The sequence below is a fragment of the Leucopleurus acutus genome (assembly GCF_964270905.1).
Source record: "Leucopleurus acutus genome assembly, chromosome: 19".
NCBI classification, from domain to species: domain Eukaryota; kingdom Metazoa; phylum Chordata; class Mammalia; order Artiodactyla; family Delphinidae; genus Leucopleurus; species Leucopleurus acutus.
Window position 1 is genome coordinate 55,230,032 of NC_139161.1, and position 22,396 is coordinate 55,252,427.

General features: G+C 43.8%; 1 protein-coding gene across 1 annotated transcript in view; it reads left to right on the forward strand.

Annotated features, from left to right (window-relative positions):
• The window catches only part of DNAH9 (dynein axonemal heavy chain 9), a gene marked incomplete at both ends in the record, with an annotated part of 297,882 nt that overhangs the window by 239,328 nt on the left and 36,158 nt on the right, over nt 1-22,396 (forward strand). Inside the window, 6 exons of the mRNA XM_082861738.1 lie at nt 471-635; nt 5,715-5,855; nt 8,034-8,204; nt 9,975-10,097; nt 18,416-18,609; nt 20,758-20,906. Of these exons, the coding sequence (XP_082717864.1) occupies nt 471-635; nt 5,715-5,855; nt 8,034-8,204; nt 9,975-10,097; nt 18,416-18,609; nt 20,758-20,906 (943 nt within the window). The remainder of the gene's footprint in view (nt 1-470; nt 636-5,714; nt 5,856-8,033; nt 8,205-9,974; nt 10,098-18,415; nt 18,610-20,757; nt 20,907-22,396) is intronic.

The window sequence follows — 22,396 nt, forward strand, 5'->3', positions numbered from 1 at the left end:
TGTATAAAACCATTTCTAGTTGGTTGGTTTTTTTAAGGTCATCTATAGGAGAGCTCTTCCCTTGGGGGCCAGCAAAGTGGTGATAGACAGGACCTTCCAGAGAAGTAAAACTTGACCCCACCCTCTAACTATTCCCAGAAATAACTTCCATTTAGTGACTAGACCGTGTCCCAGCATTGTGTTAAGCCTTGTACAGCACTCCTACGAGTAGGGCCAGGGTTAACCCAGCTGAGGTTATGACATGTTAAGAGGTAACTCAGCCCAAGGTCACATGACTAGTAACTGGTACAGTTGGGGTTCAGGTCACCTGCTGATTTTGTCTGCTTGTGGTCCCGAGCACTCTGCTATCCTGCTTCCAGTTTGCTAAGGGAAGGGATTCTGGCCCATAACCCTTTATCTATTCAGACCTACCCCGAGAACAGGATGCTCTGGGCTTCTACACCTGACTCTCCCTTATGTGATATTTGCAGTCAGATCTCACAAAGCAGCAGAATGGCTTCAAAATCACCCTCAAAACATTAGAAGACAACCTGCTTTCTCGCCTTTCCTCGGCCTCTGGGAACTTCCTGGGAGAAACGGCCTTGTTGGAGAACCTTGAGATCACCAAGCAGACCGCTGCAGAAGTTGAGAAAAAGGTAAGACCTGGCAGCCTAGGCTGGCGGACAGAGGCCCTCCTCCTGCTCCCTGAGTCCGACTTCTAGGGGAACAAAAGAGTAACAGGTGGCTCTTCCATCTTCCTGAGTGTCTCCTAGAAAGTCAAGCTAGGCAGGATTCCTGAAATGACTACCTCACATCCTGCGTTACGGAGTGCCCCCATCTCCTGGGAAATGCTCTTGACAGCTCTATTCCACAAACGTTTGACGAGTACTTACATCTGCGCAGGGCCTCGTGTTCTGTGCAGGAAATAGTCGCTCAAACTGACTACCTCAGTGAGTCCATGGAATTGCCCTTGAAGCTAAGGAATCACACTGTTGTACAAGTTGGCTGGTTCAGGCATGATTGCACCCCGAGAAAACTCACAGCCTGCCAAAAGCTCGCAAGTCTGATTTTAATGGGAAAACTTCAACGACGTCCAGGGAAACTCAGCTCTCAAAAAAAAAAAAAAAACCGGTATCATCCTGCGAAACTACTTAGCATATAGCTTCCTTCCTTTGTTTCACAACGTTCGGGAGACTTTTATTCCCCCTTGCGGGAATAAAAGTCTGCCCTTCCCCAGCAGACTGCTGACCCTACAGGGGCCCTTTCACATTCTCAGTCCTGCTCTTGGACCAGAAGAGGAAGTAAGTTACTTGTTCTGAGCAGGATAAGCGTGTCTGTAACAGTGCCCAGGAATGATGCACCTTTGAAGGAATACCTTTATTGTCAGTTTATTGGAATTTCTCCAAATATGAGAAATAAGACTTTGTTCGAGGTAGGGACAAGTTAGGAAAAATGAAAAGTAATGATGGGCAGGGCAGACAAACCAGGTCCTACTCACTCTGAGATAACAGACAACTAAGGCTGGAATGAGAGACTAAAAGGAAGAAGGTCCAGCCTCGCCTTGTCTCCTCAGTTGCTGTGTGACCACCAGGTTTTACTGCTGGTTCTCTACAGCCTCCATGTCTCAAGAGAGGGGCATGCAGAGTTTGTAAAACAATTATGGTAGAAGTTCCACTGCCCTGGGCAGGAGAGATGGGGGAACAGAGCCCAACTCACACAGAGGGAGAAGGTCAGAGATGGAATGGACCTCCTCTCTTTCTTTATCCTTTTCTTTAAAGTCAGTGGACAATTATTGAGCACCTGCTGTGTGCCAGGCTTTTTGTATGCAGCCTTTTATTCTTTTGTTGTTTCTTTTCTTTTTGTCTTTTTTCTCTTTCTCATTCATTCATCCAATGAACACTTGGTTGGAAGCTGTTATAGTCCAAATTCCATGGCAGAAGGTGGGGGTACCACAAGGAAGCCAAGAATCCCAGGTTTCCAGGACCTGGTCCTCTAAGGGAGAAGGACAGGCAATTACAAAACTGTGATGAGGGCTGTGGGAGAGGAAGCATGGAGAGTCATGAACACACAGAGGAAGAGCACTCAACCCATGTTGGGTTAGCGGTAGAAGGATGTTTCCCTTTAGTATGAGTGGAACATTGAGAGATTGTAGAGGGGATGGAAGTAGTCGCTGGAGATGAGGCATGAAAGGGAGGCTGGCTCCATCACAAAGGACTTTGTAGACCATGCTAAGAAGTGTGGGCTGTAGATAGGAGTTAGGGTTCCTAAAAGAGGTGGGTTTTTTTCCCTCTTTAGACAAGAGAGTAACATGATCAGATCTGTGCTTTAGGAAGATCACTCCAGCTCCAATCCAGAGGAGAGCTTGGGGAAGCAGGAGGCAGAGAAAGCAGGAGGAGGTACAGTAATTCAGATTAGAAGTGATGGCATTCTGAAGTAGGGCTGGCAGTGATGGTACAAAGAAGTGGGCAAATTCAAGAGCTATGGGCAACTTCAAGGAGATAGAATTGGAAAACTTGTTAACTGATTGGATATGATTATATATGGATAAAAGTATTGTCGAGGAAATGTCTCAGTTCCAGGAATAAACATCTAAATAGGTATTGGTGCCAACACCTGAGAGAAGAGAGCATAAGTGGATTTGGGGGTGAGAAGAAATGATGATTTTAGTTTATGTCATGTTGAGTTTGAAATGCCTCTGGGCCATGCACATGAGAACATCCTGTGGGTTTGGGGATATATGATCTTGGCTGGTGATAGAGTGCTGAGACTTTTTAGTGAGTAGTTGATTGTTGAAACTTTAGGAGTGGATGAAGTCTCCTGGGAGGTGTGTGTGCAGTGATAAGACTGGGAATAGAGCACTGAAGTATATTAATACATTTCAGGACAAGTACAGAAGATGGAAAGCATGGGATAGAGCGGAGGTGGGAGGAAAAGCAGGTAAATAAGGCATTATGAAAGAAAGCATTTCAGGAAGGGATGTCAGTGGTGTCAAATGACGCTGAGAACGCAAATAAGATACAGCTGAGATGTATCCACTGAATTTTGCAAAAAGGAGTTATCAATAATCTTGAGGAGAATGGTTTCCATGAAGTAGCAGAAGCAGAAGCCAGACTGCCTTAGAATGAGAGTAAATGGGAGTTGAGAAAGGGGAAGTGAGTATAGACAACTCTTTAAAGAAGCCAGACTATAAAATGGTAGAAAGAGAAAGGATTGTAACTTAAGGAGGGCATAGCATCCTTGGAGGATTTTTCTCCAAGATGGCAGAGACTGAGCTTACTAAGATCCTAGCTGGACATTGGAGGATGCATGGATTGTAAAAGAAAAGGAGGCATTGAGAAGAAGAGTTGAATGTACAGAAATGAGAAGTAGTGATCAGTACAATGGGGTACATAAGAAATCAGGGGAAATGTAATTCAAGTCACTGATGAAGAGCTTATCTTTAGAAATATGGAGAGTTAATTCCAATATAATGGGGGAGAGGGGGCAAACATGAATCTACAAATGGTCCATAAGTCAATGTGAGCAATGGGGTCAGGGGGGTCAGAAAATTAAGGGAGTGGGAGGGAAGGCAGAATTAAGGAAACCCCTTCCTAATGGTCCCTATACAATACATCTGTGAAAGCATGAGTCATAGTCATGGTCATCTGCTTAGAATGAGGGGATGGTGGTGACGTAGGGTGCTTGGGGAAAGGAGTGAAGGTTTACAATAGTTGTTGTGGGAGACGAGAATGAAAGTTGACTAAGGACACAGATTAATGCACAGCATTAAGGACCCAGGTGAGCATGGACAGTATGAATCTGTGGTAACACAATCTGAGCAATTATGTGATTTTTATTCCATTCCATTCCATCCTGAGAATCTTTGTCTTTTAACTACTGAATTTGACCAATTTACATTTACTAACATTACTGATGTAGTTGGATTTCTTTCTACTATCTCAATTTGTACTTTCTTTTAACCATGCTTTTTGTTTATTTTTTCTCCTTTCTTGATTTTTCTTTATCGTCCTCTTTAATCCTTTGCTGATTTTAAAGTTGTTTACTCTATTTTATTAATTAACCTTGTTTCATTTATATATGAGAAATATATTTCATTTTATATGTGACTTAACAATATATGTATTGACTTAACAAAGTCTAAAATTAAGCACTATATCTAGCCTCTTCCAAAACAATATTAGGACGTTAGAATACTTGGTCATTTTTTCCATCTTCTGCTACTGTTTTATAACACTTGAGTTCCACCTTGCTTTTATCTACTACTTCCAAACTGATCTTTTTTTTATAGTCTTTGTTATTTTTTTATAATATATTTTTTTGGGCCACACCACATGGCATGTGGGATCTTAGTTCCCTGACCAGGGATCCAACCTGTGCCCCCTGTAGTGGAAGCATGGAGTCTTAACCCTGGACCACGAGGGAAGTCCCCAGCAGGCTTTGTTATTTAGATTGACCGTATATTTAAGGAATTCTTGCATCTCATTTATTCCTTTTGGATTCAGTTTTCTTCTGATTGAAACAAATAATTACTTCTTCAGCAGCCTGTGGATAGTAAGCTGTCTTTGACATTGACTGCTTCTTCAAAGTAAAATCTCTGGTCTTTAATCAATTTTGGAAAATTCTTAACTATTATAGCTCAAATATTGCCTCTCTCTCTCTATTCTGTACTCATTTCTGTTAAACGTATTTCTTTTTCTTTTTTTTTTAGATGTATTTTAAATCTTTTCATTTTATCTGCCAAGTCTCAACCTCTTTTACATATTTTCCATCTTTATTTCTCTCTGAGCTGCTTGTGTAACAATTTCCTCAGAATTTATCTTTTAGTTTGCTTATTCTCTTTCAACTCAAGTCCATTATTTAACCAGTCACTGAGTTTTCCATTTTAATAACTGTATTCTTGTTTTTAGAAGTTCTAGTTAGTTCTTTTTCAGATAATGTCTGTTCTGTTTTTTATAATGTCCTGATTTTATGCTTTCTTTTATCTCTACTGCTTTTAAACACAATTAGCTAATGGTAGGTAGTTCAATCATCTTCAGCTCTTGGGATGCTAATCTTTCTGGGATTTTTTTTGGGGGGGAGGTAGGGGGTCTTCTAATTGTCCCCTTTGGTAACACTTCCTCCTGAAGTTTGTAATTGTTTATTGAGAGCTCATCTTCAGTAGTGATCATTGTTTTTTGCTGCAGGACTCTCATGAATTATCAATAGTTTCACTCTATGCTGGAGCATGACAGGTCATACTGAGGTTGTATTTAATAGCATGTTCTTACAGAATCCCTGTCTGATGTTTAGGTCTCTTTTCTCATTTTGACCTCCGATAAATTTTCTGAAAATAGACCTCCATTGAAAGAGATCTTCTTTGTGAATTTACATATTAACTCATAAAAATTAAGAAAACAGAAAATTAGAGTATGCTGCTTTTACTGGATTCCATTGCCTAGAATTCTGGCTTATTTTTCAAGTTGTGTGTGTGTGTGTGTGTTTGTGTGTATCTCCCACATGTCCCCACTGGAGGGGCTGACACTTTCACCTTGTGAAGGACTAGGAGTGTGTCATCTCTTCCTCACTCAAGCTCAGTTAAGGAAAACCATGGCAGCTTTCTACCCTCTAGCTGCTCCCCCCATCCCGGTCCACCCACCGCACACACAGACACAATGTGCTTACACAGAGAGGCCACGCTGATTCTCAGGTAGCCCTGGTTGGTTTGAACAATGGACCACTATTGATTTTTCTAACAGGTGCAGGAGGCCAAGGTGACGGAGGTGAACATCAACGAGGCCCGGGAACACTATCGGCCGGCAGCTGCCCGAGCCTCTCTGCTCTACTTCATCATGAATGACCTCAGCAGGATCCACCCGATGTACCGGTTTTCTCTCAAGGTGACTTACACCTGGAATTTTCTGAATAGTCATAATTCAGCAGTGTAATACCGCCAGTGCAGCTCTCCATGAGGGTTTATCTATGTGTTTCATTAGCTGTGGCAGCTGTTTAAGATCAAATCCAGGAGAGCAGCTACATTGCCTTACAGTCCTCGTCTCTTTAATTGGGTCTTTCATGACTCATTGGTTATTTGGCTAGAACAGCAGGAGAGACCACAGCAGGTCTTGGCCTCACTCACTAAGTGCATGTATTACAGCAGGAACTATGCTTACTGAAAGTGTGGAAGAGGATACCAAGAAACGTGAGAAGTGACCCCTGCCCCAAAGAGCTTAAAATCTAATCGGGATGATCAAATGTGCATGTCATTTTTATCAGCTAAAACCAAAGCAGGCCATGATAATAGTCCAACTTTAAATTACTTTCCTTATTACCCTAATATCCTCAAAGCTACTGCTTTATGGTTGCTGAGATATTTCTAAAACCAAAGACATTAGCAAATTGTAAGTGCTGACTAAGCTTATCTTACTCATGAAAAAATAAAGACCTATAAATTTTAAGCACATCTCTGAAAGTGTATCTTTCTCCCCTAAGGCATTCACCAAAAGACCACAATTGAAGAGGCCTTAGGGGGTGGTGGAGCATTTCTGAACAACTTCTCTGGTTTAACCCAACAAACAGAGAGGACACACACACACACACATTCAGAGCACACACCTCATTCTGTGAAGCTCAGCTGCCATATGGAGGCCAGGGTGTGGGGATGAGGTGAGGGCCTCCACTACCTGGAACTCATTCAGCTGGAGATGGCATTCCATCCTGTCCCAATCCCCTTCCCTCAACTCAGAGTCTCTGCAGATTAAGTGAACTGTGTTTGTAATATATTATGTTTATAAACGAAATCCAATACTTGGCATTATATTCAGGTCAAAGCCCCATATGAAAGAACTATAAAAGATTTTAAAACAGTATAAAAGTTAGCATGATAAGCCTAATAACTACGGGATCACTTCCATAGTTCTGAGAGTAGTTGAAATCTACCTCAGTGACTCTTTCTGACAAAAGGAGATTAGATGAGGCACATGAAAATATGTGTTCAAAACAAACAAAACAAAACAAACAAAAAAACCCAAAAAGGCTGGAAATCTGCATAGCCAAAAATTGAAAAGACCCAATTATATCTTAATTTTTATTTTCTTTAATGATTCATTCTATTCATATCACATTCAAAATGCAGCATTCCTAATATTAATTTTTTATAAATAGTCTATATCTAAGTTTAAAACAATGGAAAATTGATTCATATGATTTTTATTTCATATTATACCCATAATGTATAGTTCAGAAGATGTAACCAAAGCAGGCTCTGCTCCCACCATTGCAACAAGGGTCCATAAGAAAAAAGCACGTGTAAGTGGACTCACCAAACGATGCAGAATTACTAGAAAGAAAAACAAGGAACACCTGATGTTCTGATCATTACCAAAAGGAAAAGTAATTAATTGAAAATATTCTGCGTGCCTATTATGTACAAGGGTCTCTTCTAGACAGCAAAGTTGTACATGATATTGAATGTACCATCGGGAATTTTATAATCTAGATGCAGGGATCCCCACCCCCCTGGTCCGCGGCCTGTTAGGAACCAGGCCACACAGCAGGCGGTGAGCGGCAGGCAAGCAAGCAAAGCTTCATCTGCCGCTCCCCATCGCTCGCATTACCTCCTGAACCACACCCCCCACCCCACCACCCCCCATCTGGGGAAAATCTGTCTTCCACGAAACTGGTGCCAAAAATGTTGGGGATGGCTGACCTAGAGGATAGAATCATCCATCCTAACTGGTTATCCTTGACTGTGTTTACTTTCCAACAAAACTTATTGGATTTAATTTAATTATTTTGGCCACTGGACATTTATTTTTCACTGACTTAAACTGTCGGCTCTTCTCTATATGCCCCATAGCTTTGCCCACTTTGTGACAACGTAATAATTTATATGAGCCAATTAAGACGAGCTTAGCAAACTAAGACAAGAGTTTTCTTGTTGTCACTGTACCTTCTTGGCAGATTATGCTGGGAAAACATTTCTGTGGCTGGCAAATCGTAATACTCATCACAGGTAGTACTACTATCTACGTACACAGGGCTGTGTAAATTACCAGTGTCCTACCTCCTGTCCCCAGGCCTTCAACATCGTCTTCCAGAAGGCTGTGGAGAAGGCTGCTCCCGACGAGATCCTCAAGGAACGGGTGGCCAATCTAATAGACAGCATCACCTTCTCTATGTACCAGTACACCACCCGTGGGCTCTTTGAGTGTGATAAGCTGACCTACCTTTCCCAGCTCACCTTTCAGGTAAAAGTGGATTGAAGAAATTTCCAGAAAACAGGTCACTGTATATGCCCAACCAGCAGGTGTAAAGAAACTTTCTTCTCTTAACATCAGTTTCCATTGTCTGTGAAGACTTTTGCGCTCTAAGCAGAGGCATCAGATAAGAAGGTCCAATACGGTGCACACATGCTGCCCCCACCATTGTCCCACTCATGGCAGATGTGCTTAATCAACCATTTTACTTTTTCTTGGTGATCCTGGATGATCTAAGATCCTCCTCAACAGAGCCCTCCAGCAGCCACTACCAATCAATCCCAACTAGCACTGAGGATGAAACTGAATGGCCCTACTAATAACTAGATACTTTTTGAGATGCAGTAAGTACTTCGTTAGAGTATCCCTAATTATTTATTTACCTTTAAGGTTGCAAGTTTAATGTCCAAACCTTCCCCCAGAATAAGAAATTGCAAATGTCCTTCTATAGCCATAGCAGCCTTGGCCTTAGAAAACTCCTTAAGAATGCTGGTTCTCAAGGGGTTGAGAGCATCAGGGCTTCCAGTGTTAATAAGAAACCCTTGCCTTCTGCTTATTCTCAACATCAGAAAACCATGGAAATTTATTCCCTTGCATCTGTCTAATCATTTAGGATTGGGATTTTTTTTTTCATATATAAATTAGAAGCACAGACACAGATTATCCTGTAGGTCTCTTCCAATTCTAAAAGTGAGATATTCCATAATCACTCCTGCGCTGACTCTGTTTGCACGTTCCGAAGCCTAAATTCACGGGGGAATGTTAGTGTGACTTATCCCTCTCACCCTCTGTGTTCCCCTCTCCAGCCCAGATGACAGCTTGGCCATCACAGAAGGAACTTGAGCCCCAGCACAGACACATTTCCCTCCTGCCACTCATTTACCCCAAACCCTAAGGAGCTTCCACCCCCAGCTCTCACTCCACTCCCCTCATAAATATTTCAACCTCGTTTTACAAGGGCTTCTTCACCTCACCTGCTATTTCTAGCCTGTTTTCTCCTTAAAAGACTTTTCCTCAAACTAACCAAATTATTTTTTCTTCGTGAGTATTCCCATCTGTAAGTTTTCAGCGGAGAATGCCATCTGAAAGGGGCAGAACAATTTCCTGAGCGCCTCTCAGCGTGAATTTTTAGTTCTAACCCAGCCGAGTGCTTTGCACCACCTGCCCAACGCACCGCACTGATTCCCGCCCAAGCCTCTGCACTTTCCACTGCCCCCGCCCCATGGAAATCTTGTCTAAATCTTCCCATCGCTTAGCATCTCTAAAACCCAATTCAGGACCACTTAGAGAAAGTTGAGCCAAATTCATCCCCCGCCCCTGCCTGCTGGCCACTCCCCCGTTCTGGAACACCGTTAGCAGTGTTGATTCACATGTGCACTTCTATTTCGCATGTGTTCATCCGTTACTTTGACAGCCTCCTCAAATCATGTCATTTGCATGTGTCATCTTCTCTGTGAGATTGTAGGAAGGTACTTCATGGCATTTATGATGGATCCATGAAGTCCTTGCTTGACAAGACACAGTTATTCACTGTGTGCATTTAACTCATGCTGATATTTGGGGTGAAGTCAGTTGCACCCAGAGGTGATTTGCACAGATATACACTTTCTCCCACTTCATCCTCTTTCAACAACCAAAATTGACGGGCAGGCTCTAGCGTTAGAAGTGGCACTAGTTACACTGAGTGACAACCCCAGAGATCTCTGGGACCCGTGACTGCCGCCAGCTAAAGAACTGCAGCACTGTCCTCCCACATTGCAGATTCTCCTCCTGAACCAGGAAGTCAGTGCAGCAGAGTTGGACTTCCTGCTTCGATCTCCAGTGCAGACAGACGTCACCAGTCCCGTGGAGTTCCTCTCCCATCAGGCCTGGGGTGGCATCAAGGTCAGTACCAGCCCCTAGGGAGAAAGTCACGTTCTCCTCTCCTGGAGTGTTTTCCTGACATTTGTCCCCAGGAAACCAGCAGGGGTGTGTTTGGGGGCTCACCATGAGCTGTGTTAAACATTGGTGCGTCCGTCCCTTTGTCTGCACCCCATGGCAGCACTCCCCCTTCCCAGGCCTACGGCGAAGGCTTTGCAGAGCAGGAGCAGGTGCGTGTACTTGTGCGTGGGCTTTGCCTCCAGGATGTTAGGGAACAGAAGGACCCTGTGAGTGTTTCTGACTCAGCGGAGCTGCCTTCCACCTGCCAGCGCTCAGGGCCGGAATGCAGGCTCCTCTGTGAGGCCAGGGCTGGGGTGGAGATGCTGCGCAAGCATTTCCATGGAGTGGACAGGTGCCAGGCCTCTGCCAGCCGTCCATCTCCCCGTGGGTCCTGACGGCCTCAAAGCAAGGAACGCGTTCCAGCCTGGGGTTCTCAGTGGTTAATAATAGCTCACATTTATTGAGCACCTTAAAAATTCACTACCTTATTTTATTCTCATGTCCACCTGGGCAATAGGTATTACTTTTTCCCACTTAACATGTAAGAGAAGTGAGATCATTCATCTTATAAGTAACAGATCCAGGAATCGAGTTCTGGTCTGTCTGATGGCAAAGTCCATCTTCCTTCCATGTTATCTAGCTTAGTTTCATTGGGATTCTACGAACATCAAAAAGATCACAAGCTATGAGCTCCTTTCAGGAGGGACCACGCCTGCATTCACAGGGCTGAGCAGTAAGCGTGGACCGGGTGACCACCAGCCCCAGAGTCTAGACGCACTCTCCAGGTGGAAGGAGGTCCAGTCCCCACCTGCAGGAGCCCCACGGCAGGTGCTGTTGCCGTGTGAAGATGGCACCTGCACAAAGTGAATCCTATTTATAACCTTCCATGTCTGCTGGCTTTCCTACATGTTCTGTAGCACAAGGAAGTCTGAGTCTGAAGTAATATGATTGTCTCTCTTTTTCTAAAATTTTTTGAGACAATGATTCACGTGCAATTATAATAAATAACAGAGATTCTTTGTACCCCATTCCCCACAGTGGTCACATCTAGCTTTCCTGTAGCACAATATCACATCCAGGAAGCTGACATTGATACAATCCACTACTCTATTCTGATTACACCTGTTTTTCATGCACGTGTGTGTGTGTGTTTAGTTTTATCACACACATTTATCGTGTAATCACCACCACAGTCAAGACCCAGAAAACTCCGTCTGGTGTGTATGTCACCCTGTTCTAGAAACAACAACCTCCTCCCTCCCCCAATTCCTAATGCCTGGCAACCGCTAATCTGTACTCCATTTGTATAATTTTGTCGTTTCAAGGATGTTATATAAATGGAATTATACAGTATGTAACCTTTGGGGACTGGCTTGATCACTCAGCGTAACTCCCTTGAGATCCATCCAAGTTGATTTACTTTATAACAAAACCCCAGCACTTAATCATTTATGTACGTGCTGCCCTCTTCAAAGGAGTCATCTTGGGAAATGCTGCCATTGCCCAAAATGTTTTTCTAACTTTTTTTCAGAGTCTGTAGCTCTTCTTTTAATCATCTTTAGGGCTATGTCTAAATCAAGAGTCATCAAACTTTTTCTGCACAGGGTCACATAGCAAATATCTAGGCTTTGAGGGCCACACTCTGTCACAACTATTCAACTCTGCCAAAGTCACACACCATAGGTAAGCAAATGGAAATGGCTGAGTTCCAATAAAACTTTATTTACAAACACAGATGGTGGGCCAGATTGTCCCTGCAGGCCACAGTTTTCTGATCCCTGATCTAAATAATAGAGGTGTGATTTTTTATATATTAGCTCCGTTTGTCATTCTGAACCCAGTCTGGCAAATGAGAAGGAGAATAATATGTTGGGAAAGAAACAAAGGGGAACTCCATTCACAACAGCAACCAAAAATCACAAAGTTATAAAATGCCTAAGAATAATTATAGTAAGTGCAGAGCATATGTGTGGAAAACCATCAGCTTTTCTAGGCTACATAAGATAAGATATGAATGAATAGATGCAATCTAGAGTAGCACTGTCCAAAAGAAATATATTGCACGTCACATTTAAATTTTTCTAGTAGCCACATTAAAAATGCAAAATGAAAAAAATGTAAAATGAAATTGATGAAAGTAATTTTAATAATATATTTTCCTTAACCCAATACAGCAAAAATATTATCATTTTAATATGTAACTGTCACAAAAGTTATAAGTGAGATATTTTATATTTTTGTAAAAGTCTGAATTCTGGTGTGTATTTTTTGCACTTATAACACGTATCAATTCAGATACTAAATCTTCATCAGAAATACTTGATTTGAATTTAGATTTTATAAAATTTAGAGTTAAAACATTTGATTCATATACCCAAGTTGTTTCAAACATACTTCAAAGTTCTCCAATTACTAAAGCAATTTCCAGTTTCTAAACTTAAATTTTAAAATAATTAAAATTAACAAATAAAGAATAAATGTGTTAAAATTTGTAAAAAAGTAAACAAAAAGCTAAATAAATAATATGAAGGAAAAATCAACTATACCAAAAAAAGAATAAATGTGTTAAATTTTTTAAAAAACATAAATAAATAAAATGCAAATAAAAATCCTGTTCTTCAGTCATACTGGCCACATTTCATTTGCTCAATACTCACATGTGGCCAATGGCCACCTGCTGGGAAGTATGGCCCCAGAGCTTGAGAATAATGACTCAGAGTCTGATGCTCGTATGGAAAATAAATTCTGGGAAGCAGTTCTAAATGAGCCCATTTGTAGAACTGGAGCAATGGTGGAGATGGACCAGTTAACCCAGGCTCTGGAGTCAGACATTCCTGGGTTCAGGTTCAAGTTTGAGTGTGTGTGGCCTCTGACAGGTTATCTCTGTTTCCTTATCTGTTATGCCAGACACATAAATGTTCAGTAAATGGAAACCGATTATGGTTGTGGTTATGGCTGTTGTATTTATTTCCTACAATGGCCATAACAAAGTGCCACAGGCTGGGTGGCTTAAAAACACAGCATTTATTCCGCCAGAGTTCTGGAGGCTAGAAGTCTGAAATTAAGGTGTTGGCAGGTCATGCTCTCTCCAGATCCTCAGGGAGAAGACCCTTTCTTGCCTCTTCCAGCTTCTGGAAGCCCCAGGCACTCCTGGTTTGTGGCAGGACCACTCAGATCTCTGCCTCCGTCTCCACGGTCCCTACATGGCCGTCTTCCCTCTGTGTCTCTGCGTCTCTTCTCTTCTTGTAAGAGCATCAGTCACAATGGATCAGAGCCCACCCTCCTGACCTCATCTTAACAGAATCACACCTGCAAAGAGCCTATTTATTCCCAAATAAGGTCACATTCAGAAATCTGGGAGGCTAGTTCTTCAACATATCTTTCTGGGGCATACAATTCACCTTATCACAGTTATGGTTATTAATTACCCAGCTATAAGGTGTATATATGCTGCGGTTGACATGGGCTGTGCCTGATAGAATTTGTCCATCGAAGGAAAACCTTTGAGGAATGGTGAGTTGCCAAGTTGGGCTCAGTCCAGTTGCCTTTTCTCTCTGTTATCCCACAAAGCCATCTGCAGCAAAAGTCATAAAGAATAAGTGATTCAAAAGCACTCTTCACTGCTTTCATTTTCCGTAGCTCAACTCCGAAAGCGACTTGGTGCAATTTGGTTCCATCCCCCTTTGGTTTGCTTTGCTGTTTGGTTTTGTTTTGCGGTCTAAGCTCATCTGGCTGTTCAAAGGTTTCTGCAAATGAGTGAAGCTTTATCTTTCTCTCTGAGTTTTGTTACCGGAGCAGCCATGTCCAGCCCCATCCATCTCCAGCCCAGTGCAGGACGTGGGCAGGTGAAACACAATGCAGCGTGCGCCCTCTGACGAATGCTCTTTTTAAGTGTTCAGTTGGCTTTTAGCCTAAAGAAACAAAGGAAGTATAATTGAACAGGACATGATAAAACAAATTTTTTAAAACACCCTGTCTGATGAGGAAGATTGATTGCCCTGTTTCCCCAGAAGATCTAATAAGCAGGTGATGAATGAAATCTTTGTGATCAAATCCTGCTTTTATTAGTACCCTCTGTAAGTATTTTTAAAGTCTCATCAAATGTTAAACTTTTAGGTAATGGGCATGTTCTTTTCTTTTTTTTTTTTACTTAAAAAATTTTTATTGGAGTATAATTGATTTACAATATTATGTTAGTTTCTGCTGCACAGCAAAATGAATCAGTTATACATATACATATATCCACTCATTTTTAGATTCTTTTTCCATATAGGTCATTACAGAGTATGGAGAAGAGTTCCCTGTGCTATACAGTAGGTCCTTATTAGTTATCTATTTTATATAGAGTGGTGTGTTATCTGTCAATCCCAATCTCCCTATTTATCCCTCCCCCCCATTCCCCCTGGTAACCGTAAGTTTGTTTTCTATATCTGTGACTCTATTTCTGTTTTGTAAATAAGTTCAGAGGTCCAAGGGATCTTAGAAGCAAGACATACAATGCCATTACCTTGCTGATCACTTTTGGTCAGTCAGCATGTTCTCTTCTTCATTAAAGAATCTCATCTGTGGTACCGGGCATTGTTAGCCTTTGAAAAGGCCCCTGGCTACCTCTCTGAATGCCAATTTAGCACAGTTGTACTTTGCTACCCAGTCCAATGTAATTAGGTTAATTAGTCATTTCCATTTAGCTTATTAGAACGTTAGAAATCCCTTTTCCTCATTTGGAAGATTAAACATTGCAACTGTGTTCAACCCAGAGCTTCAAGAAAGCGTGTTTCAGACCCAGCCACGGTAGCTGGGAGCCCTGATCACCGTGTAATTTCCTCAGTTTTGTGGTGACACCAGGGGTGGGTAATGGGACTGCAGGAGGGTTAATGGTGATGCAAGCTGGGAAGAGGGGTGAAGTGGCAGCCTGAAAGAAGAGGAAAGTTTGGTCCTCGGCACAGAGGGAAATAATTACCGCAGCTGCAGCTTTTCTCAGCCTGTCAAGGGCCCTCCCACTGGCCGACCAGATGTCAAACTTTATTAATGGAGCGCTTCCTAAGCACCAGGCTAGGCCTGAGGCATACAGAGACGGCTCAGAAAGCTCTTGCCCGCAGGGAACCCACAATCTTGTGGGAGTCCCAGACAAGGAAACCAGCAATTGCAATTCAGTAACTGTAGGAGCCCAAAAAAGCACAAAGAGGGGCTTTATAGTCTTCAAAGCACTTGTATCTACATTAGAGTATGAGCTGTGCAGACAACGGTTACTTGGCCTCGTTTTCCAAATGAAAAGTCAAAGTCCACAAAGGTTTAAAAACAGGCTCCGCGTCATAAGAGGCTCATAAGAGGTGACGTCGAGAGCAGAGCTCTCGTCTCCTGGTGCCACCTCCGCCATCCCCCGTGCCACTCCACGCCACTTCTCAGCACAATGACTGGTGTGTTCCCTGCTCTGCATGCTAAGGGTGAAATTAGGAAGCCACAGAGCCCACGTGAAAGGGCACTTAAGGACTGGGCATGTGTTCCTCCACACGGGAGAAGAGGCTGGGCGAGCCCAGGTCAAGTGCACATGTCCTTCTCCAGCCTGACCTCCCCCTTGTCACCTGTAGACCCGTCCTACACAGTCACACTGCCTTCTACCATGCCCCACACCCTCCCCACTCCAGACTTGGACTCTGTGGACCCTTCCCCATGAAATGCCCTGCCCTTCCCTCTACCTCTCTCTCTGCCCAGCAGAATTCTGCATCCCTACTAAGGCCTCCCTCATCTCTTTCTCTTAGGATTGTAAGCTCCCCGAAGACAAGTGTATTTGTTTGGTTCACATTTGTATTCCCAAGTACCTGGCATGTAGCAGGCATCCAATAAATATCAAATGAATGAATGATTTCACATAACAAGAATGGAGGATTCCTTAAAATTCATGGCACTGCAGTAGGTGCTTTGGAGACAGTCTAGCTTTTAATCTCATTAGAGAGATCAACACACAAGTGGAGTTGAGTGACCACAGAAAGGCTGCAGGTAAGCGACCGCCTGAGTAACGTTTACGTGGGCACTCTGAAGAAACAGGATGGACCCCACCCAAAATGCGGTTCCCATGTCCAGACTGGTGACGCCTTGCGCATAACTAGAAGGCACGAAAGAGTTTATTATACACATAATGAGACTTTCTTGGCAGAGCAGGGGAGCTCCCAAGCAGTCTGAAATCGGCTTGAGAGAACCCGGAAAGGAGGTGTCTTGCAGGTGTTCTGGTCGTTGGGGAGTGGGGCGGGGCTTGCACGATACAACTTCTCTTCGGCACCAAAGGAGGGAGCACCCAGGCTTACCTGTCAGCTTGTCCTGGAGTGGAGCAGAAGAGGAAGAGGGAGGGGTATGGCTTTAAAGTGATCAGCAGTCACACATCCTTTTTTTTTTTTTTTTTAACATCTTTATTGGGGTATAATTGCTTTACAATGGTGTGTTAGTTTCTGCTTTATAACAAAGTGAATCAGTTATACATATACATATGTTCCCATATCTCTTCCCTCTTGCGTTTCCCTCCCTCCCACCCTCCCTATCCCACCCCTCCAGGCGGTCACAAAGCACCGAGCTGATCTCCCTGTGCTATGCAGCTGCTTCCCACTAGCTATCTATTTTATGTTTGGTAGTGTATATATGTCCATGCCTCTCTCTCGCTTTGTCACAGCTCACCCTTCCCCCTCCCCATATCCTCAAGTCTGTTCTCTAGTAGGTCTGTGTCTTTATTCCTGTCTTACCCCTAGGTTCTTCGTGACATATTTTTTTCTTAAATTCTATATATATGTGTTAGCATACGGTATTTGTCTTTCTCTTTCTGACTTACTTCACTCTGTATGACAGACTCTAGGTCTATCCACCTCATTACAAATAGCTCAGTTTCGTTTCTTTTTATGTCTGAGTAATATTCCATTGTATATATGTGCCACATCTTTATCCATTCATCCAAAGATGGGCACTTAAGTTGTTTCCATCTCTGGGCTATTGTAAATAGAGCTGCAATGAACATTTTGGTACATGACTCTTTTTGAATTATGGTTTTCTCAGGGTATATGCCCAGTAGTGGGATTGCTGGGTCATATGGTAGTTCTATTTGTAGTTTTTTAAGGAACCTCCATATTGTTCTCCATAGTGGCTGTACCAATTCACATTCCCACCAGCAGTGCAAGAGTGTTCCCTTTTCTCCACACCCTCTCTAGCATTTATTGTTTCTAGATTTTTTGATGATGGCCATTCTGACTGGTGTGAGATGATATCTCATTGTAGTTTTGATTTGCATTTCTCTAATGATTAATGATGTTGAGCATTCTTTTATGTGTTTGTTGGCAGTCTGTATATCTTCTTTGGAGAAATGTCTATTTAGGTCTTCTGCCCATTTTCGGATTGGGTTGTTTGTTTTTTTGTTATTGAGCTGCATGAGCTGTTTGTAAATTTTGGAAATTACCAACTCTGTGAGTAGTTCCAAGTGGTCCACAAATGAAGGGTAGGAGGGCTGTGCGTTCCAGGTTAGAGAGGTGGACGTGACTGATTTTGGACTGGACTTTAACAACTTGTAGAACCTTGACAAACAATCATGACCAGTGCAAGAAAGGAAAGGAGTGGAATTTGGTGGAGAAGAGAACAGGACCACTCCTGTGATGAAACTAGTGTGAACAAGGCACCAAGTTGGGAGATCATCTGGCACATTTCCAGGGCTGAGGGCAGATGTGTGTGGACAGAGGAGGGAGGAAATGGGCCACTTGGTTAGCTGGATGGATTGGGGGGAAGCCCTAAATGAAGAGATTTGATTCACATGTTATGCCTTGGGATTTAATGCCTAGGGAAGCAGGTGACACAGAGAAATGTTAAAGTTGGCATTAACACAAAGTCAGTGATTCTAGAGACATTTTGTGAGAGGAATTGACAGGCGTTGCTGGCAGAGTGAGTATGGGAATGAAAGAGAAGAGTCACTGACTTCAAGTGTCCGGGCTCCAGGACCAGAAAAATCCCAGCATCCCTTCTTGTCCCTCTTCCCAGCAGTACCCTCGAGGGAGGTGCTGCTTGGTCTCCACAGCTGAGCATTTCCCAACCTTGCATATTATTGGGACAGTTTGCTGACGGTAAGCTGATCAAAATCCTTCCTCTACCTTGAGTTTACTGGGCGGGAAGATTCAAGACTCCAGAAAAGAGTATAAATGAGGCAGAATTATGTCTATAATACTGCCTTGCCCCCCGCCAACCCCCAACACAACACAGATGACAGCTTTCTGGAGAAACTGCATTTCAGAGCAAGATTCCCTGACATTTTTCAGGCACTTTCATCAATGGAAGAATTCTATAATCTGGATCGGGACATTGAGGGATCCGCCAAGGGCTGGAAAAAGTTTGTCGAATCAGAATGTCCTGAGAAGGAGAAGTTCCCCCGGGAGTGGAAGAACAAGACAGGCCTGCAGCGCCTCTGCATGATGAGAGCCATGCGGCCTGACCGGATGACCTATGCCATGAGGTAGGGACAGGGTGGTGGCGAAGCCAGGATGGGTGTGGCCAGACCTGCAGGGCTGAGCACAAAGGCCACAAGTTTATCTTGATGGGAGCCTTTGTACCAACAACCAAAATCCCATGAGGCCCGTTGCTCTGTGTTTGCCATGTATTGTCTTAATATCTAAGTGGACCCTTTGGGAAGAGGTGCTCATCAGTATCAGCACTGGGAAGGAGGCAGATCACATGTAATGTGGCAGGAGATGTGAGATCCAGAGGACAGATGGAAAGATCACCCTTGGCGGGAAGAGCACCCCTTTCATTACAAAAGGCAGAGAGAGGCGGGTGTGGCTGCAGCGGAGGTGGCAGAAGCATGGCGGGAGATTGCGCCAGGCTTTGTCTCGTGGCTTCCACTCCCTCCGAGGGGCAGGAAGCGGGATCTCGCTGCGTTTGTGTGACAGGGGAGGTGGCGGGGCTGGAGATTTGAGGAGTGTGCAAAAGATCTGAAACAGGGTCTGTGAAAAAATGGGAGACTGCTGACCAGGGAGACTCAAAGAATTCCAAGCGGCATTGAGGGCCCACCTGGTGAGATCCTGCATTTGTAGGGGCGCCAGCCTTCACCACTGGATGATCTTCTACAGCTGCATCCAACAGCCCCAGGGTAGATTCAGAGCATGGATCCCCGGTGGAATAAGAGTTAGGGAAGGGAGGTGTGTGGTACTGGCAGGAGAATGACTAGAAGTCACAGGCCATGCAGCCTACAGAGACGGCGAATTCGCAGCTGCCTGGGGCTGGAGGGTAGGAATAGGAATTCTCTAAATAGGCAGGAGAATCTTATTGCAGGCTTAAAATGGTCTAAAACTGGATTATGATGAAGATTACAATTCCATGAATTTATTAAACATTATTGAATAGTATATTAAAAATTGGTGAATTTTATGGTATGTCGATTGTACCTCAAGAAAGTTGTTTTAAAAAAAAAAAGAAAAGAGGAGGTTACAGGCCATGGAGCCTACACTGAATTGAAAAAGACTTGTAGTGACAAGAATAAGGGGATGATAAAAGAAGAAAGAAAGAAAAAAAACCACCAGGGAGGCCAAGATACTGAAAATCCTGCATTTGTGGCACCAACACAGGTAAAGAATAAGTTCACCAAGGATAAATTACTAAAAGAACTATAAGGATGGAAAGCTTTGGTCAGAGAGTGAGATGTTTCCATTTATGGTTTCAGACATAGAAAAAGTTCCCAAGTAAACCACAAGGATGAGGGTGTGGCCTTGGAATCAGGTGGCTGACATGGGGAAGAATGGAAGATTGTTAAGAATCTGAAGGATTGTCCACATGGATGCTAATGTCACTCAGGCTGGTGGAGAGACAGTCCATGAGCCAAAGTCCAAGTGATGAGTGAATGAGTAAAGGGACCAAAGGAGCAGTGGACGACATGGATGTGCAGGGGTCGTGGTGGTACAGTCAGGGCAAACGAGCCTCAGTGGAGCCACACGAGTGGGAAAGAAAGGGTTCAGAAGTAATGGTCATCCGTGAGCAGGACCGTGATCCCAGCTCCCAGTACTGAGAATGAGCCCAGCTGAGAAGGGTACAGGGAAAATAGTGTCCTTGCGGGAGCTTTTGAGGCCAAGAGTTAGGCTGGATTGTCAGAAAGTGGTTACAACTGCAAGGTTTTGTTTAGCCTGAAATGGGACATAGGAAGAGGAACATTGGTAAGTGGAGTAAGGTGAAAGGAAACACAGAGAATGATAGAACATGAGGGACTAGAAGCCTGGAGGGCCTTCAATCATAGATAGGGATGGAGGATCCCAGGGATACAATGTATGGAGGGCTTAGGTGCCTGCAAGCTTCCGGAAGGCGTTGTTCCTGGCAGGCTTCTGATGGGTGGTGGTGATGTAACAGGACATCCCAGCTCCACAGAGGAGTCAGTGGTGGCCTGGCTGGATGGGGATCCAGAAGGAGCCCTGATCTAGGTGAGCAGGTGCACAACCAGCAGCAAAGGTTGTAAGTGTCGACTTAATCAGTAAGTAGTGCTTGGCGTTGGTCCTAGCTCCGTATCTGCCAAGCCGTGATCTTGAGCACATCCTTCCATGTCTATAGACCTCTGTTGCTCATATATTATTATTCTGTGACTGCCATACAGACATGGACCTTCTTTTATTCCTGGCAGAGATTTTATTGAGGAGAAGTTAGGAAGCAAATATGTGGTGGGAAGAGCCCTGGACTTTGCAGCCTCTTTTGAAGAATTGGGACCAGCCACTCCCATGTTTTTTATCCTGTCTCCAGGGGTGGACCCACTGAAGGATGTGGAAAATCAAGGTAAGAAAACCTCATTATGGAGCCAAGGCTGCACCAGCCCCATGCACTGTCACTCTGCGTCTGTCAGCTTCTCTTTTCCTGATTCAAGGTTCACTTTGCAATGCTTGATACTTGCTAACCATGCAGAAATCAGGGTAATTGCTGAACCAACCCCAGGGGGTCATGAACAGAGGGAGGACTGCTCTGGGATGTAAGGTAGCCGGTTCATGAGGAGACGTTGTCCCACCACCCACCCACCCATTCCCCTTCCTGTGGCTGGAGCAGTTATTCTGAAAAACAAGTACAGTCCTTTTACAGGCTCCTAGTGCCCTCAGGATGAAGTCCAAACACCTTAACATGGCTTACAGGGAGCTTCGTCCTCCAGTCCCTCCCTATCTCTCCAGCCTAATTTTCCATTATTAGTTTCCTGTTGCTGCTGTAACAAATTATCACAAACTTAGAGGCTTAAAATAACACTATTATTTTACAGTTCTGGAGGTCAGAAATCATACATGGGGCTTACTGTCTCCCCCTTTCCCTCATAAGGACCCCTATGACTATATCAGGCCCACTCAGATAACCCAGGATAATCTCCCCATCTGGAGGTCTTTAACCACATCTGCAGAGTCTCTTTTGCCTGTAAAGTCACATATATTCACAGATTCTGGGATTTAGAACATGGGCATCTTTGGGCACTCCTTATTCTGCCTACATTTCCCTACTCCCCTCTTTTTCACTCTACATGGAAGCCATTCCATTCTCCCAAACATTCTGTCCCCCCTCTGGCATCCCCTTCACCAGGCTACCTTCTACTCATCCTTCAGATACCAGTTTCAATGTCACCACCTCCAGGAAGCCCTACTTGATTTCCAAGGTGCTGGGTACCCCTCCCCATGTGCTCTTAGAGCACCCTTCTGTCTATATATCACATTGTAATTGTCTAGTGACTACTACGGTATCTTTATGTGAGAGTGAGAGCTCTGGGAATAGATGTCCTTTTCAAGGTAGTATTCAAGTTCTTATCTCTGTATTTTCACGTGCTAGGCACTCAGTAAATAAATACATTAAATAGGACTTCCCTGGTGGCACAGTGGTTAAGAATCCGCCTGCCAATGCAGGGGACACGGGTTCCATCCCTGGTCCGGGAAAATCCCACATGCCACGGAGCAACTAAGCCCGTGTACCACAACTACTGAGACTGCACTCTAGATCTCACGAGCCACAACTACTGAGCCCACGTGCCACAACTACTGAAGCCTGCGCACCTAGAGCCCGTGCTCCACAACAAGAGAAGCCACCGCAATGAGAAACCCGCACACCGCAACAAAGAGTAGCCCCAGCTCGTGCAACTAGAGAAAGCCCGCGCGCAGCAACGAAGACCCAACGTGGGCAAAAATAAATAAAAGAAAATAAATACATTTAAAAAATATATGTTAAATAAAGGGATGAGCAAATGGATGACTAATCAAAACTATAAAACTAGCAAAACTAGGGAGTTCCCTGGCGGTCCC